The sequence below is a fragment of the Salvelinus sp. IW2-2015 genome, linkage group LG32 (assembly GCF_002910315.2).
Source record: "Salvelinus sp. IW2-2015 linkage group LG32, ASM291031v2, whole genome shotgun sequence".
NCBI classification, from domain to species: domain Eukaryota; kingdom Metazoa; phylum Chordata; class Actinopteri; order Salmoniformes; family Salmonidae; genus Salvelinus; species Salvelinus sp. IW2-2015.
This window is the reverse complement of record NC_036871.1, coordinates 23,562,038-23,585,783: the sequence shown is the minus strand read 5'-3', so window position 1 is coordinate 23,585,783 and position 23,746 is coordinate 23,562,038. Positions and strand designations below refer to the sequence as shown.

Below are 23,746 nucleotides of genomic sequence, written 5' to 3'. Positions count from 1 at the left end.
TTTGTTTATTTTTCTCTGGCCTAAGGAGATGAACATACTTTTTATGACAAGAGTGAACTTTTGAACTTTTTGTCATTTTGACAAATCAATTCCTGAGATGTAAGGGCTTTCTGAGATCTTCCTTGCCTTTCGCTCTCTCTCTTTCTCTTTCCACCTCTCACTCTATCACTCACTCAATACATTCACACATCTTTCTTCCTCTTAATGTGAAATCAATATGGATAGTAGTCTGTTATCTTCCAAGGTTTCTCAGCCTTACATTCCACAGTTGAAGTCACTGCCAAAATGCCACTCGTCTGTCAAGTATTAACTTGCTGTAAACCAGTAGAGCTCCACTGTTCTCTTCCTGTTGGAAGGGAGATTGGGTTAGGGTTAGTTTTTTGAAATGTCACAGGCTGACTGTGCTCTTTACTACTGTAACTATACTATTTTAGTATTTGCACATGGCATTCTTGTAAAAGCGTAGTAATCTCAGATTCTGAGGTGTTTTTTCACTTGTGTAGCTTTAAAAAATATATTTATTGAGGAAAGAGGCCTTTTTGATTGTCTGCTGTCAGCCCTCACTGACTTTGTATGGAAGGGATATCTATTCACGGGGGGGATTATATACCCCAGATGTTTGTTTGTTGGAGTGTGTGGATGTGTTTGTGCTTGCGTGGGTGTCTGCCTGTGTTTTTCCTAAAAAACTCTTCCCCCATTAAAAAAACTGTAGTATTTACTGTAGTGTTTAGTATTTACTGTCGTGTTTGGGACATGACTGTAGTATTTACTGTAGTGTTTAGTATTTACTGTCGTGTTTGGGACATGACTGTAGTATTTACTGTAGTGTTTAGTATTTACTGTCGTGTTTGGGACATGACTGTAGTATTTACTGTAGTGTTTTGCGTACATGTCTGTAGTATACTGTAGTATTTACTGTAGTGTTTTGCGTACATGACTAGTATAGTATAAATACTCTAGTATTACTATAAATAATTACTATAGTATATACTATAGTTTTTTATGTTTTTGTGGACATAACTGTAGTATTTACTATAGTGTTTTATTTTATCATCTTTGACATAGAAGTGGGGACTTTCTCCTTGAGGAAACCTACTGGACAATAGTAAAAGAGCACATTTCCATAACCTGTAGGAAGATAAGACTGGAGTCTGAATGGATAGTTCAGAGCTTCTGCTCTTCTCCCAAGTGGCGCAGAGGTCTAAGGCACTGCATCTCAGTGCAAGAGACATCACTACAGTCCCTGGTTCGAATCCAGGCTCTATCACATCCGGCCGTGATTGGGAATCCCATAGGGCGGTGCACAATTGGTCCAGCATCGTCCAGGGTTAGGCCGTCATTGTAAATAAGAATTTGTTCTTAACTGACTTGCCTAGTTAAATAAAGGTAAAAAATATATTTTAAAAAACTGTAAGGAACACAATATATGGTCTATACTTGGCATGTAGGTTTCCCACTCATGGGTGGCACAAATTAGGATATGGGGGATGGGAATGGGTGGGGTATATTCAAAGTAAATACTGTGGTATTACCATAGTTAAAAAGCTGTAGTGTTTTTGTGGAAACTGTAGTGTTTTTGCAGACAATACTGTAGTATTTACTACAGTGTTTTTTTTGCGGATAACGTTGTAGTATTTAATATAGTATTTTACATTACGTTATAAAATTATATAAATATATAAATTATAATGCAAAAATACAACACACACTCAAGAAAAACAATCACATTCATCAACAAAGAGGTCCTCAATCAACACTGAACTTCCCGAAAGGCACCAGAACATCCAGTTGTAGGGAACTCTGAAGATTGTTCCGTACACTGGGTGGGAAGAAACTAAAAGTCTGTAGCAACAGATGGAATTTCCAGAGTTAGCCATCCCTGTGATCGGGTATGGTAACTCGCACTTCTATGGGCTTTATAAATTAATTAAAGGCAGTGTTTCATTTTACGCAACGTCAAAGGGCCCTCTTTGACGTTGCGTAAAATCCTACTTTATGATTGAGCAAGCAGTGATTTGTTACTTTCCCTCTGGCCAGTTCAGTTAAGTGAGTTTAGCTTCCAGGTGCCACCACTGCTGCCTGAGTGGGGATATGAGATATTGGAATACAATATTGTCCTCACAAAGTGGTAAGGAGGGGTCAGAGAGGTCAGGAGCAGTACAAAAGGTCACTGAGGAAGGTAGAACTAGTGCTTGTGTATGATCATTTTTGGAGTAAAATTCTATGGGATTTACAGTACTTTGTTTTTGGCAATTGTAGTGCCCAATTGAGTAAAGTCAAACACAAACCTTTCTTTAAAACTAAGAAATGGTGCCTTCATTTAAATCTAGCAGCAGATTAACATTCCCAGTGTCACTGAGAGTGGAGCTCTTAACCTTTCTGGCTGCTGTTTCTAAAGGCAGTACAGTATGAGTCACACAGGATACATGTAAGGGAAGGCTATGGGCTGTGGTCACTTTTGGGCTGTAGTCAGCATTAGGAATGCTCCACTCAGTCCCAGATTACCAGCTCTATCTGTGTTACATCATGTGCTCTCCTCTATGTTCTCACGCCAACAGTACCTGTACACAGTGCTGTCTCCACAAAAAACATCCAGTATAAACAACTTTTTTCCAAATGGGCTGCCTCAGGGTAAGGCTTCACATAATTGTTTTTCTTTAACTGACATTATGGGTCTCTCCCTGAAATGCACTAAATACTGTATACTGTCCATAAATGCTTTTTTGTTTTGTCATAAAACTTTACTTCACCAAAGTCATAAAACCTGTGGGCCAAGTGCAACCATTGAATGCCACCAGATTATCGCCACCTGGTCTCTACTTAAACCATCAATACGCTCTAAAATCACCCGCAAAGCTGATCTCAATTTCAACCAACATTAGCCAGGAATTTACCATTCCTAACGCGGATGTCGAGGATGTCTTAGTCTTGATTGCAGCCCAAATTTTTTTCTCTCACTATTTCGCCCTCTGGTTAGTATTATCATCAGAACAATTTAGTCCTACTTTATGAGCATTCTAAGGGTGATTTATCTATTTGACAATCATCCCATTCAACTGAAATTAAGTATTTCCTCATGTACCACAGCAAATCAACTGAAGCAATTTACCAAATACATTGTATGAATAGAAAACTGTTCTACTCTTATTATTTTATTTGTTTCCAAGTTATGTCATCCATTAAATATAACTGTCTTTAAAATAAAATAGTCTGATATGGTCATTTCTTATCAAGATCGAGGGTCAGTCCATACTTGAAATGTGTAACTATCTCAACTAAATCATGATTGAGTTATGTAATCAATATTTTTTATCAAATTAAAACGTAGTCTATAAAGTTATTTTGAATGGCATATATTATATTATTTTGCCAATTAAAGTAAAACTTAAAAAAATATATAGACCTACTATTTCTATATTTTTATACTTAAATACGTATTTTTACATTCATCAGCCTTACGGTTTCCGATGCTCCTAATGGGTTGATATTTCAATGGGAGCGGGAGTAGAGAATCTAGACCAGCTGTCTGGTATCATAATCACTTGACACGGTAACAACAATGAGAGATCAACTGATCTGCTGGTTTGTCCTTGTGTGTTTCTAGTTGCAATCATGCTTAGTTTACCCTGCAGGTTGCAATCGAGCCTGTCTTTCTAATCCAGTATGTGGATTGCCAAACATATTTGAGTCTATGTTAATTTAATTCAGTGAGCCTGAGTCTGAGGCAGTGTGAGTGGCTTGTCTGGACAAGACAGGACAGTTACCCTGTCATTCATAATTGTGTTTATCATTGAGGAAGACTCTGGCCTACTTCCTTTTTGGAGATTTAGGATGCCAATTGAGCTACAGAACCATGGTAGGCTACATGCTAATTATTTTTGACTTAACTTTGCTTCCTGTTCTGAAAACTACCTCCATTGACATGCCAATTAAACTTCAGACAATTTCAGACTTGGGATGAGGATGAAATTACCATCTGTTGGGCATATCTTTTTTTCTGTGTCTGTGTTCCTATAGAGAGAGAGAGAAGACAGAGGGGCTCTGTGGTTACAGTCAGGCTAACCACACTGTTTGTTTAAAATGTGATCTTCCAATCAATTTCTGTGACAAATGTTGTCTCTGCACTGAGTTACTGTAGGTTCTTATCCTACAGTCGTGGCCAAAAGTTTTGGGAATGACACAAATATTAATTTTCACAAAGTTTGCTGCCTTAGGTTGTATGATGGCAATTTGTATATACTCCAGAATGTTATGAAGAGTGATCAGATGAATTGCAATTAATTGCAATGTCCCTCTTTGCCATGCAAATGAACTGAATCCCCAAAAAACATTTCCACTGCATTTCAGCCCTGCCACAAAAGGACCAGCTGACATCATGTCAATGATTCTCTCGTTAACACAGGTTGAGTTCGAATAACAGACTGGAAGCTTCAAAATGAGGGTGGTGCTTGGAATCATTGTTCTTCCTCTGTCAACCATGGTTACCTGCAAGGAAACACATGCCGTCATCATTGCTTTGCACAAAAAGGGCTTCACAGGCAAGGATATTGCTGCCAGTAAGATTGCACCTAAATCAACCATTTATCGGATCATCAAGAACTTCAAGGAGAGCGGTTCAATTGTTGTGAAGAAGGCTTCATGGCGCCAAAAAAAGTCCAGCAAGCGCCAGGACCGTCTCCTAAAGTTGATTCAGGTGCGGGATCGGGGCACCGCCTAATACAGAATTGGCTCAGGAATGGCAGCAGGCAGGTGTGAGTGCATCTGCACGCACAGTGAGGCGAAGACTTTTGGAGGATGGCCTGGGGTCAAGAAGGGCAGCAAAGAAGCTGGACCTTCTCTCCAGGAAAAACATCAGGGACAGACTGATATTCTACAAAAGGTACAGGGATTGGACTGCTGAGGACTGGGGTAAAGTCATTTTCTCTGATGAATCACCTTTCCGATTGTTTGGGGCATCCGGAAAAAAGCTTGTCCGGAGAAGACAAGGTGAGTGCTACCATCAGTCCTGTGTCATGCCAACAGTAAAGCATCCTGAGACCATTCATGTGTGGTGTTGCTTCTCAGCCAAGGGAGTGGGCTCACTCACAATTTTGCCTAAGGACACAGCCATGAATAAAGAATGGTACCAACACATCCTCTGAGAACAACTTCTCCCAACCATCCAGGAACAGTTTGGTGACGAACATTGCCTTTTCCAGCATGATGGAGCACCTTGCCATAAGGCGAAAGACCTTAATCCCATTGAGAACTTGTGGTCAATCCTCAAGAGGCGGGTGGACAAACAAAAACCCACAAATTCTGACAAACTCCAAGCATTGATTATGCAAGAATGGGCTGCCATCAGTCAGGATGTGGCCCAGAAGTTTTACCCCCTTTTCTCCCCAATTTTCGTGGTATCCAATCGCTAGTAATTACTATCTTGTCTCATCGCTACAACTCCCGTACGGGCTCGGGAGAGACGAAGGTCGAAAGCCAAGCGTCCTCCGAAGCACAACCCAACCAAGCCGCACTGCTTCTTAACACAGCGCGCCTCCAATCCGGAAGCCAGCCGCACCAATGTGTCGGAGGAAACACCGTGCACCTGGTCCCCTTGGTTAGCGCGCACTGCGTGGCCCAGAAGTTAATTGACAGCATGCCAGGGCGGATTGCAGAGGTCTTGAAAAAGAAGGGTCAACACTGCAAATATTGACTCTTTGCATCAACTTCATGTAATTGTCAATAAAAGCCTTTGACACTTATGAAATGCTTGTAATTATACTTCAGTATTCCATAGTAACATCTGTCAAAAATATCTAAAGACACTGAGGCAGCAAACTTTGGAAATTAATATTTGTGTCATTCTCAAAACTTTTGGCCACGACTGTACATAGAGACAGAAATAACTGTTGAAATCCTGTTCACAGGACACTGCGGGCCAACACACAGTCATTCTGAAGCTCCTTAAAGGTGGCTACAAGCTCCACTCTGTCGATAGACGTGCATGCATGTGTAAGGGCGGAGCCAGGTTTTTGGGGGCAGCGCTCACTTCTGTCCACATCGTCGTTGCGTTCCACCCAGAGAGGAAGTCTGTCTTGTGTAGTACATATCTACTAGGGGGTTGGGGAGCCAGAGTAGTTTACCAAGCAAGAGGGTCCTTGTGTGGTGTATGTCCACTAGGGGTTAGCCAGAGTAGCTTATGAAGCAAGAGGGTCCTTGTGTAATGTATATCCACTAGGGGGAGACAGAGTAGCTTACCAAGCAAGTGGGTCCGAGGCCCTCTAACTGTAGCTAGCAACAACATTTAAACTTCCGGATCCAGTGTTATATGCCTTTTTGTTGACGAATACTATTTAGCTAGCTACATGTCTGGCTAGTGCTGGTGTTCTATGCATTACGACGCTACTTGTTAGCCACAGAAGCAGATGCAATCATGTCTCTCTAAGAATTGCAATTGCTAGAGCTTGAACAGCGAGTTGAACTGCTCTTACTCAGAGAGGACGATGGAGAATACATGTCTCTTGTCCAACCTATGTGAAACATTGACGAGGAAAGACCTTTTCAATACTTTTGGATGTCGCTTGCCCCTTATCTCACACAAGAGAAATTTACAGCTTGCCCGTAAGTGCTGCAGAATGGCTGTCTGTGTCTTGCTGCAAGTTATAAGCTAGGAATCTGTACAGGTTGTACCATTGTCACGGAAGTGTGCCAGGCTATCTGGCATGTCCTGAAGGAGGATTTTGTTGCTTATCCTTCCGTGGCAAAATGGGCAGAAATCGTCAGAGTTTGGGGATCGTTGGAATTATCCGTTTTGTGCAGGAGCTGTCAACGGAAAACATATTTTTGGATGCGAGCTCCAGCGAACTCGGGCAGCGAGTACTACAACTACAAGGGCTTTTCCTCAATAGTCCTGATGGCAGTCTGCAAAGCAAGGTACCGCTTCACCATGATCGACATGGTCGGAAGGGAGATGTGGGAATCTTCTCACAAAGAAAGTTTGGCTCCCAACTCATTGCATTCCAGCTGCCGCTACCAAGACCAGAGTGCTTGCTGGGGACCCAAACACAGAGCCCATATGTCTTTGTGGGAGATGAGGCATTCCCTCTGAGGGCAAACCTGATGCGACCATATCCAGGTAAGATACGCTAAATACATGTGACTATACATATGATGTGAAAAGAGTAAGAGGATGGAGGCCTACAGTATGTCCAAAGCATAGGCTACACAGTTGTTACAGTACACATTTGATAGCTTTCATGTTCCTGTTCAATACTAATGGAGTACGCTTCTTTTATTCAAAGGTTCTTCAAGCCTTGATGACGCCAAGAAGATTGACAACTACCGCCACTCAAGAACCAGATAAATATTTTGGGATCCTTGCTGGAATATGGAGGGTCCTGGGACGAGCTCTTGAGGTTGCCTCAGAGAAAGCTGAGACCATTGTGAAGGCCTGCATGGCCCTCCACAACTACCTTTGCACCACAGACACTACAGACACTGACAACACGGTACATCCACCCCACGTTTGTTGACCACTCCACAACGACTGGGGACCTGCGTCCAGGAGAGTGGAGACAGGTGGTAGAAGGGGACACCAGCTACCTGGACTCAAGAAACATGTCGGCAGACAGGGCAACCAGTGTTGCTATAGACGTGCGCAACAACCTAGAGAACTACTTCCTCACACCAGCTGGTCAAGTGTCGTTCCAGGATGCTGCGATCACGGGTGGCACCCTACAGTAAATGTTGGAGTGTGGTTTGCAAAACATGTGCACATATGTTCTCTTCCTCTGGTTGATTACTGTTTTATATGTCATGTTGTGAGCTCCACACTTTGTTTTGTAGTTGGATTTGGCTGTTTTACTTATTCACACTTTACAAATCACATAGTCTACCATAATGACAGTTACTTTATCCTTGTGTTTTAGTTTGTAATATATTTTTGGGAAGCTAGACCCTTATGAAATTTACCTAACCTTGTGTTATGTGTAGTGGCCTTTCAATTAATGGCTGTTCAGCTGTAGACAATAAGGCTAGACCCTGGAGCCATTTACCTAATTAACATAATACAAGGTTGTACATAGTCATGTGAAGTGACCTTTTAATGGAGACCTTCCTGCTATGGTACATGGGTGAGAATGGCTGTCCAGCTGTAGATATTAAGGACAGACCCCCAAGACATGAACCTCATCTACAGTTGAAGTCGGAAGTTTACATACACCTTAGCCAAATACATGTAAACTCCGTTTTTCACAATTCCTGACATTTAATCCCAGTAAAAATTCCCTGTCTATCGTAAATAATAGATGAAATTGAAGACGGGATGATCTGTGTTCAATACCGGAGGAAAACAATGTGTAGCATGCTTTCTGGTCACGTGCCTATAACAAACAGTACACTTCACTGGAGCCTCATTCTGAACATGGCTACTTTTTCATTTCTCAAAGGAAAAACCTCAACCAATTTCTAAAGACTGTTGACATCCAGTGGAAGCGATAGGAACTGCAGGAAGGTCCCTTAGAAATCTGGATTCCCAATGAAAACCCATTGAAAAGATTTAATCTGAATGGTTTGTCCTCGGGATTTTGCCTGCCAAATAAGTTCTGTTATAGTTACAGACATGATTCAAACAGTTTTAGAAACGTCAGAGTGTTTCTATCCAATACTAATAATAATATGCATATATTAGCATCTGGGACTAAGTAGGAGGCAGTTTACTCTGGGCACACTTTTCATCCAAACGTGAAAATGCTGCCCCCTATTCTAGAGAAGTTAAAGGCAAAGTCAACTTAGTGTATGTAAACTTCTGACCCACTGGAATTGTGATACAGTAAATTATAAGTGAAATAATCTGTCTGAAACAATTGTTGGAAAAATTACTTGTGTCATGCACAAAGTAGATGTCCTAACCGACTTGCCAAAACTATAGTTTGTTAACAAGAAATTTGTGGAGTGGTTGAAAAACGAGTTTTAATAACTCCAACCTAAGTGTATGTAAACTTCTGACTTCAACTGTACATAGCTCATGTACAAAGCAGAACAAGTTTACTGAGTGACTGATTCAGAACAGTAATATGTTCTGCAACAAGTACAAATAACCAGACAAAGACATTTGCAGACCTTTTAGATATTTATTTTACGATCGTAAGCGGAAATATCAGAAGGAAAATGGTCCAATATAAAACACAATGTAAAACACAGGTGAAAAGTGTGATGAAAGGGGAAATAAGAGAAAAAACACAAAGTAAACAGCAGTAAATTACCTACCACCTTAACATGTGAATGGGAAAATAAGTAAATATTTAAAAAAACTACTACCTAAATATGATCCCCAATCAGAGACAACGATAAACAGCTGTCTCTGATTGGGAAGCATACCAGGCCAACATAAACCATTAATCACCTAGATGACCTACCCTAGTCACTATCATGCCTCAACCAACATGGAGAATAAACAGCTCTCTATGGTCAAGGCGTGACAGTACCCCCCCCCCCCCAAAGGTGCGGACTCTGACCGCAAAACCTGACTCAATAGGGGAGGATCCAGGTGGGCATCTACGATGAACGACACAGGACATCGGGTGCGGCTCCGGTGCGGGGCGAAGTACCCACTCCGCTCGCAGATACTTCATCCTCCATGGCGGCTCTGGTGCGGGGATCGTCGACGGAAGCTCCAGGCCATGGATCGTGGCAGGAGGAACCGGACCGTAGATCGTCACAGGAGGCTCTGGACTGAGAACCCCTGCTGAAGGCTCCAGACCGCCGACCGTAGCTGGAAGCTCCGGACCGCCGACCGTCGCTGGAGGCTCCCGACCGCCGACCGACCGTCGCTGGAGACGCCGGACCGTCGCTGGAGACGCCGGACCGGGAACCGGGAACCGTCGCCAGAAGCTCTGGACTGGGAACTGTCGCCGGAAGCTTGGTGCATGGGGCCGGCACTGGTGGTACCGGGCTGATGACACGCACCTCAGGGCGAGTGCGGGAAGAGGCACAGGACGTACTGGACTGTGGAGGCGCACTGGAGACCTGATGCGTGGGACCGGTACAGGTGGCACCGGGCTGATGACACGCACCTCAGGGCGAGTGCGGGGAAGAGGCACAGGATGTACTGGACTGTGGAGGCGCACTGGAGACACAGTACGTATGGCCGGCGCAGGATATACTGGGCCGTGGAGGCGCACTGGAGGTCTGGAGCGTAGAGCTGGCACAACGTGTCCTGGCTGGATGCTCACTTTAGCCCGGCAAGTGCGAGGCGCTGGCACATGACGCACTGGGCTGTGAAGGCGCACTGGCGATACAGTGCGTAGAGCCGGTGCAGGATATCCTGGACCTAGGGGACGTACTGCAGACCAGGAGTGCTGAGCCGGCACAACCCGCCCTGGCTGGATGCTCCCTTTCGCACGGCAAGTGCGAGGAGCTGGCACAGAACGCACCGGGCTGTGAATGCGCACTGGAGACACAGTACACATCACAGCATAACAAGGTGCCTGACCGGTGACACGCTCCCCACGGTAAGCACGGGGAGTTGGCTCAGGTCTAAACCCTGACTCCGCCAATCTCCTCGTGTGCCCCCCCAAACAATTTTTGGAGCTGCCTCTCGGGCTTCCGTTGTTGATATAACTCCTCGTATCGTCGCCGTTCCGCTCTCGCTGCCTCCATCTGCTCCCTTGGACGGCGATACTCTACGGCCCTTGTCCAGGGTCCTTCTCCATCCAGGATTTCTTCCCATGTCCACTCCTCCTGGCCACGCTGCTTGGTCCTTTGGTGGTGGGATCTTCTGTCACATTCGTCATAGTAATCGGACCAAGGCGCAGCGTGCGTAGAGTTCCACATCTTTTAATAAACAGAAACTCACCAAACAAAACCACAAACAAAACGTGACGCTACTGGTGTGCACACAGGCAACTAACTGCAGACAAGATCCCTCAAACACAATGAGGAAAATGGCTACCTAAATATGATCCCCAATCAGAGACAACGATAAACAGCTGTCTCTGATTGGGAAGCATACCAGGCCAACATAAACCATTAATCACCTAGATAACCCACCCTAGTCACTATCACGCCCCAACCAACATAGAGAATAAACAGCTCTCTATGGTCAGGGCGTGACAGTAGGGTGCTCAGTCTCACTCGAGAACGAATGGAGTGGGGATGCTCAGGAGTATTTCTGTCTGTAAAAAAACAAGGAGCCGCCCCTTTTGTGATGAAAAACGACATTGCAATGCTGTGCTACGCTCCGTGCCCCCCGTCTTAGTGTGTGAATTGAGTTTAACACTCAATAATTTGCCTATACCCTTGGGGCATTCAACTGTTGTGTTACTGCCTGTCACAATAAGAGCCCAATACAGAGCTCTACAAACACAAGTCCTCTGCCATGTCGTCTGTATGCATGTGTGATGGCATTCAACTTTGACCTGTTACTTGTAGCTACTGTCATTTGCATCACCATTCATAACAATGGCGCTCTCACTCTGTTTTGTCTCTGTCGTTCTGGGTTGAAGATATACAGTATTTTGTTCTCAGTGAACCTACATTATGTTGGATATCTTGTTTACAGTAGTTGAACATACTGGTAGTTGTTATCATATAGTCTTATGGTGTTCTGCATGGTGTTACATGATATTGTTGTCATATGTCAGATAAGAGAATATCTGTCTTTACTGTAGACATGGTCTACTTAGCTGTACCTAATAGCTGTATGTCATGTGATCGGAGCAGATAACAACATAGTTATTATTCATTTATCTAGGTTACTCTGAGAGAGGAACCAGAGAGAATGAGAGTAAATTGAGACGACAGTTGTTGCCTGCCTACTGTTTTGTTTCCTAGGCCCTAGTGTTCCATTTCCCACAATCCCCTTATAATCCCCTTCCCCTCCAGGTTCCTATCCCAGATATTTAGTGGTGTACAGGATGTCAAAAGGTTATGACGCAAGTGGACTGTTGGGAGCCCTTTTTATGTGGAAATAGTCCTCCTTTCAGGAAAAGGATGTTTGTGTGTGATGCTTGAAAGCTCTCTATTAAAAGTACAGTGTTTCCCACATTGTTCTTTCATTCAGGAAAAACACACTCAGTGTCAAGAGACAGTCATCCCTTTTTTCCATTTATCAATTGGACTTTGTCAAAGACTTTGGTCATGAGGCCTTAACGTGTATTCCAAAAAACATCAATTATAACGACACAGGGCGAGACCCAGATGCAGACACCGTGTAACGATGTACGCTGAGAGTCGGGAAGCAAGTTCAGGGAGTGAATACTTTTAATAAATAAATGAACAAAACAAGAAACACAAACAGCGCACCGACAACAGGAACAGAAACAATGACGACTGGGGAAGAAACCAAAGGAAGTGACATATACAGGGCAGGTAATCAAGGAGGTGATGGAGTCCAGGTGAGTGTCATTATGCGGAAATGCGCGTAACAATGGTGACAGGTGTGCGCCATAAACGAGCAGCCTGGTGACCTAGAGGCCGGAGAGGGAGCACACGTGACAGTACCCCAACGCGCGGCTTCAGCTGCAGGACGCCGACCAAGATGATGATCCCGGGGATCAGGAGCGGACCGGTCACCTCTGCTAAGGCGCGGGATCCTGCCTATCCGGCTAAGGGCGGGAGCATGAMGAGAGAGCATACGTGACACACAGGAGACAGATGGTTCGAGTCTCTGATATTTATGAAAATACAAGGGGCAGGCAATAGGCAGGTCGAGGACAGGCTTCTAGAAGTTCATTAACCAGTTCAGAGTCCGAAAGGTACAGGGCGGCAGGCAGGCAGGCTCAAGGTCAGGGCAGGACGAATGGTCAGGCAGCCTGGCTAAGTGTCAGGACAGGCAGAAAAGGTCGGAACCGGGGGGGCTAAAAAACAGAGACTAGGAAAAACAAGAGCACGGCAAAAACATGCTGGTATGCTTGACGAGACGAACTGGCAACAGAGAACTCAGGTATAAATACGCTGGGGAAGATGGGCGACACCTGGGGGGGGGGGGTGGAGACAAGCACAAAGACAGGTGAAACAGATCAGGGTGTGACCGAAATAGGAGAGCACTCCAGTAAATAAACTTAAATTGACATATTTTTATTGCCGCCCAAACATTTCAGGTATGAACCCTTCTTCAGTATGCAAGGCAATGGCAGTCAATGTCACAACAAGACCACACAGGTGGGAATAACATGTATTCCAATGTAAGRTCCATTGATTAATATGCGTGAATGAAACGGAATTAGAAAGGACATTGTTGGCTAATATGAGTGGTTTCAATATGTATTTATGACCTTTATTTAACAATCTTACTGGTGGATATAGGCCTAGAGGAGAATTACGTGTTTGAGAACTAGAAGCCAAGTGAAGGTGCCCGCTGGTTGCAGTCCACATCGTCACACGTTCTCTCTGTGACTTTTTCACCCACTGTTCATTTTTTAAACTTTACCCATAATTCTGTTTCCTAATTTAGCATCTGCACTGTTCTTTCAGTAAATGTTTTTTTCTTGTGTGTGTGTGGAAATTGTTAAAAGTAGTCCTCATGCATATAGTTGTATGGTTGGTTTAACTTTACAATCTGGTTTTATGCCACAACAACTGGTTTTGTTGTGGCATACATTTTAAAGTGAAATATCTGAGACTCAGCGTATTTCCGTTACTGTGGAATTGCCCTTTAGTCCAAGTTCTGTTGCTAATAAAAGTGTGTCTGATCAAGTTACTGTAGCTGCAAAGAGTGTCAATAAGCTTTAATTCTGAACACTTGAATCAGAACTCTTGTGAAACGGGGACCTCTTTTGGCAAGGCTTTTCAAAGCGTGGCATGTGGGATAGAGCTTTTCATTGAAACATAAGTAGTAACCTCATCTAATAGTGTGCTGTGTCCTTTGAAATATGGCATCAGATGTGCTAGTCATCACCACGGCAGACCTTTCAATGTCACTGTCAGAGGCCCTTCAGGTCCATGTTATTTATATGCCAGACAACAACTCAGCAGTCTATTGACTTTGGTGTGGCTTGCACTTTTCACTTCCCAGAGGATTGGGTGTACATGGATGGATTATTTCTTCACGTCCTCTGTCTCAGCTACTCCATAATGATTTCCATTTGAGCTGTTAAATGTAAAAAGTACAGAAGACTCGGATTACGTTTGAGGATTTTTGCGGCCTGTATACTGTGTACACACTTTTTATGCTAAGCTAATAGCTGAGTGGAATAAATGTGTCAAATCAAATTGTATATGTCACAATCACGTGTTTAGCAGATGTTATTGCGGATGTAGCAAAATTCTTGTGTCTCTAGCTCTAACAGTGCAGTAATACCTAACAGTAATATCTAACAATTTCACAACAATACACACATCTAAAGTAAAGGAATGGAATTAAGAATATTTAAATATTGGGCGAGCAATGTCAGAGTGGCATAGACTAAGATACAGTAGAATAGGATAGAATACAGTATATACATATGAGATAAGTAATGCAAAATATGTAAACATTATTAAAGTGACTAGTGTTCCATTATTAATGTGGCCAGTGATTCCAAGTCTATGTATATAGGGCAGCAGCCTCTAATGTGCTAGTGATGGCTATTTAACAGAATTTAACAGTCTGATGACCTTGAGATAGAAGCTGTTTTTCTGTCTCTCGGCTCCAGTTTTGATGCACCTGTCCTGACCTCGTCTTGTGGATGATAGCGGGGTTACCAGGCCGTGGCTCAGGTGGTTGTTGTCCTTGATTATCTTTTTGGCCTTCCTGTGACATTGGGGGCTGTAGGTGTCCTGGAGGGCAGGTAGTGTGCCCCCGGTGATGCATTGGGCAGACCACACCTCTGGAGAGCCCTGCGGTTGCGAGTGGTGCAGTTGCCGTACTAAGCTGTGATACAACACGACAAGGATTCTCTCAATTGTGCGCGCGCGCGCGCGTGTGTGTGTGTGTGTGTGTGTGTGTGTAGGGTCATGCTCTGTAAGCTCATTGAGCTGTGTTTCAGGGCACAGAATTAAAGTAGCTAAAGCTGCACCCACCCCCTCCCTTCCCCTCTCTACCCCTCTCCCTCCTCTACCCCTCCCTCCCTCCAGTGAATGGATGAGGGGTCAGGAGCGCAAGGGCTGATGCTGCTCCACTGCCTCCAGACAGGACAGAGAAAGGATGTCCACAACTCTGGAGCAGCTGATTCCCAGGGCACCAAAGACACAACCAAATCTGCTACAGAAAGCTACCTAGCGCAGAACAGACAGACATTCATAGAGAACTGTGTTACACAGATTCAAGTCAACTCAGTTGAAGGGGGGCTAGGCAGAGCAGACTGAGGTCTGTAACTACTGAGGTTTACAGTAGCATACTGGAAGAGTGTTGTGGACCCCAGCTGCACCTCCCCTCTGGTATGGAGCTTGGGGAGGGTTCACGACGATCAGGTGAGCTCATCTGTGTGATAAACCCTATGAAATAATCAGGCTAATCATATTTGCATATTCATAATCTGGTCTGTAGTAAGAATTTTGCTCATGACCACAGCTGTTTGTCTTGTTGTGGAAGCTTTGGTTAAGCCATCATCATGTATGTGTTTGTTAGATCTGTCCTTGTGTATTGTACTGTAGTTGTTAGTCTGTGGTACGTATATCTGTGTTTACATTAGTGCTGGGGGGGACCGAGGGTTAAATATAGGGATTTGATATCTCTCTGTGTCTGTGCGTCTTACCTTCAGGCTCAGGTGTGCTAGGCTAGGCAGCTTATGAATCTGCCTCTGTGGAGGCTTAACGAGTTATAAACAGCTCTCATTGTCATTTATTATCATAGAGGCCGCAACACTTCACTTCACACTACCTGATGAGATTGTGTTGTTGTGTGGACAGATTTTTCAACATTTGGGTGGCTTTAAATAGTGAAAATGTCTGTTAAATCAGCCAAATGGTTAATATTTGAGAGAGAGAGATTTTGTCTACATTGGAGTTAAATTAAGATATTCCTAGTGTCTGAGATTCTTACCTTGAAGTTATTCACTTAAGCCAACGGCAAAATGTCTTATCATACAATTTGGCAAGTASTTCTACTGTACTGTTCAGCGCTGTTCATCTCTGTCAACAGAACAAACATACTGTAAATCAATAGGATTATCTCCCAGAATTAATGCATAAACCTGAACCTGTCCACTTCCCTAGATTGACACAGTGTCAGCTCTCCTTTGTCTAATTTATCGATGTAGCCTGATATAACTGGTACCTATGCCTTCCCTGTGTGTGGAATGAACAGAGCAGATGGTGATGGATGGTTCTACCACTGCCCTCGTCTTCTCTTCGGAAGACTGGCTTGCTTTCCTCAGCCTACTGTAAAATGTCCTGGCTGTCTGTCAATTGTATTTAGTGTGCTAGTTTTGCTTTGCCAAACTCCTGTCGTTAGAAACAGCGACTGTGGAAAGAGACTACCCACTGGAAACAAACTGTTTGAATCAACATTGTTTCAACGTAAATTGTCAACGTATTGTGATGTGGAATCTCTACCTGGAAAAAATATATTGGATTCGAACCACAGGATTATGTCATCATTGTAACCAATCTTTAGCATAGACAAACCTTGTAAAATATGTTGAATTTTAACCTTTGAAACAATGTCAGATCTTCAACATTATATCCACTATATGTATATCATCACTTTTGCTATACAGTAAATAGCCTATTAACTTGTCGTCACGTTAACAAATTAAAAGTTAAAGAATAGGATTAAGCCATTGGCTCAGATAAAATTATCCAAGCATTATACATGGTATGATAAAAAGTATGTGGACAACATCATGGGCATTAATATGGAATTGGTTTCCCCTTTGCTGCTATAACAGCCTCCACTCTTCTGGGCCTTCCCCAAACTGTTACCACAAAGTTGGAAGAACATAATCGTCTAGAATGTCATTGTATGTTGCAGTATTGACATTTGCCTTTACTGGAACTAAGGGCCCTAGCCTGAATCATAAAAAACAGCCCAGACCATTATTCCTCCTCCACAAAACTTTACAGTTGGAATAATGCATTCGGGCAGGTAGCGTTCTCCTGGCATCCGCCAAACCCAAATTTGTCCGTCGGACTGCCAGATGGTGAAGTGTGATTCATCACTCCAGAGAACGCGTTTCCTCTGCTCCAGAGTCCTATGGTGGCGAGCTTTACACCACTCCAACCGACACTTGTCATTGCGCATGGTGATCTTAGGCTTGTGTGCGGCTGCTCAGCCATGGAAACCCATTTCATGAAGCTGCCGACGATCAATTATTGCACTGACTCCTAGTGAGTGTTGCTACCGAGGACAGATGATTTTTATGCTCTTCAGCACTCGGCGGTCCCGTTTTATGAGCTTGTGTGGMCGACCACTTTGCGGCTGAGCCTTTGTTGCTCCTAGATATTTCCACATCACAATAACAGCACTTACAGTTGACCGCGGCAGCTCTAGTGGGGCCAAAATTTTACAWACTGACTTGTTGGAAAGGTGGTATCCTATGATGGTGCCACGTTGAAAGTCACGGAGTTCTTCGGTAAGGCGGTTCTACTGCCAATGTTTCACTATGAAGATTGCATGGCTGTGTGCTCGATTTTATACACGTGTCAGCAATGGATGTGGCTGAAATAGCCGAATCCACTAATTTGAAGGGTTTCCTACTGTAACTATAAATGTCTTCTTATGCAATCATAGAAACCGTGCATGTCTGTGGAGATCTTCACAATTGCTATAATAATCTGTGCAGAATCTCAAACAGCATTGATCACTTGCACTATGTCATTTTTATATAATCTCAACTGCAATCCAGGTTTGGTTGTTGTAACGTATACGCTTGGAGTCAGGAAGAAAGTGCCGAAGGTGAGTTTAATGATGAGAGACGGCAGATAAACAAAACAGGAGACGCATACTGACCAAAACCAACACGGCCTAATGACTGAGGCTACTGAGGGTTAACTAAAGGGAGAGTAATCAAGGTGRTGAGATCCAGGTGTGCATAACGATGGGGAGCAGGTGTGCGTGATGATAGTTGCCAGGACTGGTGGTTAGTAGACTGGCGACGTCTAGCGCAGGAGTAGGCGTGACAGTTGTGCTATTAGAAGAAGCACAGTGATAAAACATTAAGTCAGGGATTCCCAAGCTCAGTCTGCGGGGCCCAAAGGGGTGGACGTTTTGGTTTTTGCCCTAGCACTACACAGCTGATTCAAATAATCAACTAATCATCAAGCTTTGAATCAGCTGTGTAGTGTTAGGGCAAAAACAAAGATGTGCACCCCTTGGGGTTTGGGAAACACTGCATTTAAGTTGTTGTATAAATATCTGAAATTGTATTCCATTTGAACTTGTGTTTTTAAATGGTTGAAAGCACAGTGATAACACATTTGAGAATTCAACAAACTTCTGGCTGTTTTTGAGTGGATGAATAAAGGTTGAATGTCACGATCGTCGTAAGGATGAGACCAAGGTGCAGCGTGGTAGGCGTACATATTCCTTTTAATAAATAAACACCGAACAAAAAAACAACAAAATCAACGAACGAAACGTGAAGCTATACAAATAGTGCTGACAGGCAACTAAACATAGACAAGATCCCACAAACACAAATGAGGAAATGGCTACCTAAATATGAACGCCAATCAGAGACAACGATAAACAGCTGCCTGTGATTGGGAACCATATCAGGTCACCATAGAAATACAAAAACACCTAGATGACCCACCCAAGTCACTATCACGCCCCAACCAACACAGAGAAAAAACAGCTTACTATGGTCAGGTCAGGACGTGACATTGAAATCTCATTGATCAACGTCTCAATCAAATATTACCCAATTTCCATGTTGGAATTACGTGGTGTGTCCATTGTGTACTGTAGGACAAACTAAATATGTATTGCAAAGAAATCCAATGCTTGAGAAATTGTGCACTTTTCACTGCATCTCACCTCTTATTTTACACCAGGTGGGGAGCAATCATGGGAAAATAACATTGTAATACAGTATCACAAAAAGAGAAAGTTTTGTTCAGGGTAGTTTGTCCTTATTCATTATACTGTACAGGAGATCTCCAGTGTCATTCTCATTGACCAGTGTCATTAGCTGCACACGATAGCATTGATTTCTCTCTTCACAGCATAACCCCATAGGACATTACTATGGAAATGACAATCAACATGACTTTGTCTGGACTGTAGAGGTTTTCTTTATCGGTTGCAGAGGAAAGTGGTGTTTGTGTTGTTTCATAAGAGATGTAGTTCAAAAAATGTGCAATATTTTGGTACCATGAAATCAATAAGATACCATGAAATCAATAAGATACCATGAAATCAATAAGATACCATGAAATCAATAAGGTACCATGAAATCAATAAGATACCATGAAATCAATAAGGTACCATGAAATCAATAAGATACGCGATGAAATGGCAATAAGATACCATGAAATACCATGAAATCAATAGTGATTGGACAGAAAAGTTTAGTAGAGATGTTTTCTTTCTCCTTTTCTGTTGTCTCCCAGGAGATGTCACTCCCAGAGAGAGCAGCCCTTTCATCAACAACACTGACCACGACCAAGAAAACTACTACGATGGCAAGAACATGGCTCTCTTTGAGGTAATCCACATGTCAAGGCTTTTGATATCATAATGTAATTCATTACCACATAGGTTTCATGCCACTTTAATGTAAAGTGAGAGCTACGTGTTTACATGGATTATATTGTAGAGTACATATCATCCAAACATTTGTTGCTTTTGTTTTTTCTGTACTTGGATGTCTTCAATGCCATGACGTCCCGATTCAATGTCGTTGTATCCTTATTGACAGGAAGAGATTGAGAGCAACCCCATGGTGTCCTCCCTCCTCAACAAGCTGGCTAACTACACCAACCTCACCCAGGGGGTCACTGAGCATGAGGAGTATGAAAATGAGGAGGGGGTTACAAAGATTAGAGTCAAGGTACGGACCACATGACCGTTGTGCATTATTGAGAAGTTCTCCTGGTGGGTACTTTGTGGGAGACCTCGCTAAAGAGGTACAGTAGTAGACAGACATTCTATTAACTGTCAATCCACTTGACAAGGACATTGTTGTTGGATCACAATAACATCTATATTATTGTGCATACCAACATGAGTTGACTAGGTTAGTGTGGTAGCTATGCAACAGCACCTCTGAGAGCAGAGCGCGTGTGAGAATATAAAGCCGCATTCTTCTGACCAACCAACCAAAGAAATACTCCTACTGTTGCTATTCAGCGTCACAGCACCAACACGAGGCCACAGAAACCAACCATGCCTCTGTCCCCTGACAATTACCCCAGTACCTCTCCCTGCTGGAGATCTGATTGGCTCAGGGGGGGGAGGTTGTGGAGACAGAGTGGATAGTGAGGATGCCACTCCAGGTTGTGAATGGTCTATGAACAAGGGCCACATTGACCTGTTAAAGGCGTAATAGGAGAACCACAGCAGTATGAGAGAGGGCTGTGTTGTGTTATGGACATATGTTGTACTGTATTCATGCGTGTTTTGTGTGTGAGTGGGGGGGGGGGGGCTGTCGTGTGACGTGTGTGTGGGGGGTTCTCTGATCGTGAAAGAGTGGGGCCGTGCACCTTTGGAGTATAACAGGGGTGCTTATGTCATCAGGCGGTGGATGACACTGGAGTTGTTCATTTATCCTGTGGTGATCGGTAATGGATTGTTGGTGAAATGAAGTCTGCAGATCATTGTTAAGGTAGCCTGTTACTGCACACTGTGTAGATTATGTTGACTGTTTATTGGCTATTCATGCTTTCCAAACTGTACAAGCACACAGAGCAATATAGTATAATTTCACTGAATAGTTCTGTGTTAATTTCTCTGGAAACTGCGAAGGACTTCAAATATTTTATGTTATGAGTATGAGTGGTTGGGCATGCGGAAATAGGCTGGGCACTGAGGAAAGATTTCTATATGCTTTGTTGATGTTTGTTACTGATATCTTGTTATGATGTCTTGTACTGATTCTTGTTTTGATGATTGTATGATGTTTTGTACTGATGATTGTTATGATTTTATGATGTTTTGTTACTGATGTCTTCTTTTCTGATGACTTGTACTGATGTTTTTCTGATGCTTTGATTTACATGTTGTTTCTTGTTACTGATGATTTGTTAATCTGATGTTTGTTTACTTAGATGTCTTGTTACTGATGTCTTGTTTTTGATGATTTGTTATGGATGTTTGTTTTGATGTTTTCTGATGTTGTTATGATGAGTTTGTTTACTTTGAATTGTTATGATTTGTTACTATATGTATGTTTGTTTACTTGATGTTTTGTTGATTGTAGTTTATGTTAGTGATGACTTGTTACTGATGTATGTTGATGCTTACTTGATCTTTATTTTTTATTAGTTATGATGTCTTGTTACTATGTTTGTTCTGATTTTTCTGATGTAATTTTTATGGGATAATTTATATTATTTATATTTGTATGATGATTGTTCTTGATAGTATTGTTAAAAAAATGATTGTTTGTTTTGATGTTTTGTTACTGATGTTTTGTTACTGATGTCTTGTTACTGATGATTTGTTACTGATGTCTTGTTACTGATGTTTTGTTCGAAGGACATTGCAATGTCTTTTAGCAATACATTTGACTACTCGTTGTCTGAAAAGCCAATGCAAACTGTATTAGGATACAGTCATGAATCCTGCTTCACCATCTAGTAGTGCGACTGACAAATCGGGGTTTGGAGGATGCAAGGAGAACGCTACTTGCCCCAATGAGTAGTGCCAACTGTAAAGTTTGGTGGAGGAGGATTCCTTGCTTCCAACTTTGTGGCAACAGTTTGGGGAAGGCCCTTTCCTGTTTCAGTATGACAATGCCCCCTTGCACAAAGCGAGGTCCATACAGAAATAGTTTGTCGAGATCGGAGTGGAAGAACTTGACTGGCCTGCACAGAACCCTGACCTCAACCCCATCGAACACCTTTGGGATGATTTGGAACGCCGATTGCGAGCCAGGCCTAATCGCCCAACATCAGTGCCCAACCTCACTAATGCTCTTGTGGCTGAATGGAGGCAAGTCCCCACAGCAATGTTCCAGCATCTAGTGGAAAGCCTTCCAGAAGAGTGGAGGCTCTATTGGCAGCAAAGAGGGGACCGACTCCACATTAATGCGCATGATTTTGGAATGAGATGTTTGACGAGCAGGTGTCCACATACTTTTGGTCATGTAGTGTACACACAACAAGTAGGTCACATGGGGGAGGGGTGTTGTGCCGTGAGGTGTTGCTTTATTTGTTTTTTGAAACCAGGCTTGCTGTTCACTTGCACTATATAAGATGGAAGGGAGTTCCATGGACTAAGTGTGTGTGTCAGTGCTGTGTGTAAGTTGACTATGCAAACAATATGGAATTTCCAACACATTAATGTTTCTTTTATAAAAACAAGAAGTGATGTAGTCAGTCTTTCCTCAACTTGTAGCCAAGCCAAGAGAGACAGGCATGCATAGTATTAATATTAGCCCTCTGATTACAATGAAGAGTAAGACGTGCCGCTCTGTTCTGGGCCAGCTGCAGCTTAACTAGGTCTTTCTTTCACAGCACTTGACCATATGACTGGACAATAATCAAGATAAGAGAAAACTAGAGCATGGAGGACTTGCTTTGTTGATTGTGGTGTCAAAAAAGCAAAGCATCTCTTTATTACAGACAATTGACCTTGTATTCTCAGGTGTATTTTATAAGATTGTACAATATTGTATTGTATGCTGTATTGTGGCATTACAGTACATCTTACAAAGCCCTGCTGTACCATAAGCTGACTCATGGTAATCCTACTGTACCTCTCTTCTTCCCTGGCCCTCTACGTTGGCACCTCCAGAGTCCTCAGATGGGCACATTCATCGGCGTGTACCTGCCCTGCATGCAGAACATCCTGGGAGTCATCCTCTTCCTGCGTCTCACCTGGATCGTTGGCACCGCCGGCATTTTGGAGTCTTTCGCCATCGTCGTCATGTGTTGCACCTGTGTGAGTACTATGTAATAATACAAATGGAGTACTAAGGTGTGAGTACTAAGGTGTGAGTACTATTGAGCTTAACTACCTATCTACAAACACTCCTCTGTTTTGGGGAGTTCAGGTACTAAACTGTGGTATTCTCTGCCAATCTTAGTTCTCTCTGCCATGAATGAAGCGGTCTCATTTTGCTCCCTGAGGACATTGTAACCATACACCCACCAATGCTAGTCTTTTGTATTTTTTTTTACTCTCTTACAGACCATGCTGACAGCGATATCCATGAGTGCTATTGCAACAAATGGGGTAGTGCCAGGTAATGTCAGTTCAACTTCAACTTATTTTCCACCTTGAATAAGAAACCTCAAACTCTGCTTTTATGGTTATTTAGCACTATATCACTATTGCATTGGAGCTATAGTCTGTGGCTGACTTCTTTTCCTTTCCAGTCCTTTTACCCGTATCTGTTCTCTTGCCCCATGCAGCCGGAGGCTCCTACTACATGATCTCCAGGTCTTTGGGACCAGAGTTTGGTGGGGCTGTGGGCTTGTGTTTTTACCTGGGAACCACATTCGCTGGCTCCATGTACATCCTGGGTACCATTGAAATCCTTCTGGTAAGGATAAAACAATGCCTGGTCGTGATATAGAAAATACACAATGTTTAGAGGCAGGAGTTTTTCATTACCACATGACTCTTCCAGGAATTGGTACCTTGTAACAGCCTATAACAATGGCTTAGACTTTTTCCTGGACATGTCACATGTGCCAGGAAAACTCTTGGCCCAAACAATGTTTCATGAAGGTAGTGTCCGAG

General features: G+C 43.1%; 1 protein-coding gene across 3 annotated transcripts in view; it reads left to right on the top strand.

Annotated features, from left to right (window-relative positions):
• LOC111957218 (solute carrier family 12 member 7-like) overlaps positions 1-23,746 on the top strand; it is a 41,861-nt gene that overhangs the window by 455 nt on the left and 17,660 nt on the right. For 2 of the 3 annotated variants that reach the window (XM_023977992.2, XM_023977994.2), the window contains exons 2-6: positions 19,450-19,544; positions 19,758-19,889; positions 22,796-22,942; positions 23,192-23,246; positions 23,416-23,546. In XM_023977992.2, the coding sequence (XP_023833760.1) occupies positions 19,450-19,544; positions 19,758-19,889; positions 22,796-22,942; positions 23,192-23,246; positions 23,416-23,546 (560 nt within the window). The remainder of the gene's footprint in view (positions 1-19,449; positions 19,545-19,757; positions 19,890-22,795; positions 22,943-23,191; positions 23,247-23,415; positions 23,547-23,746) is intronic. The other variant, XM_023977993.2, reaches the window with a different exon arrangement.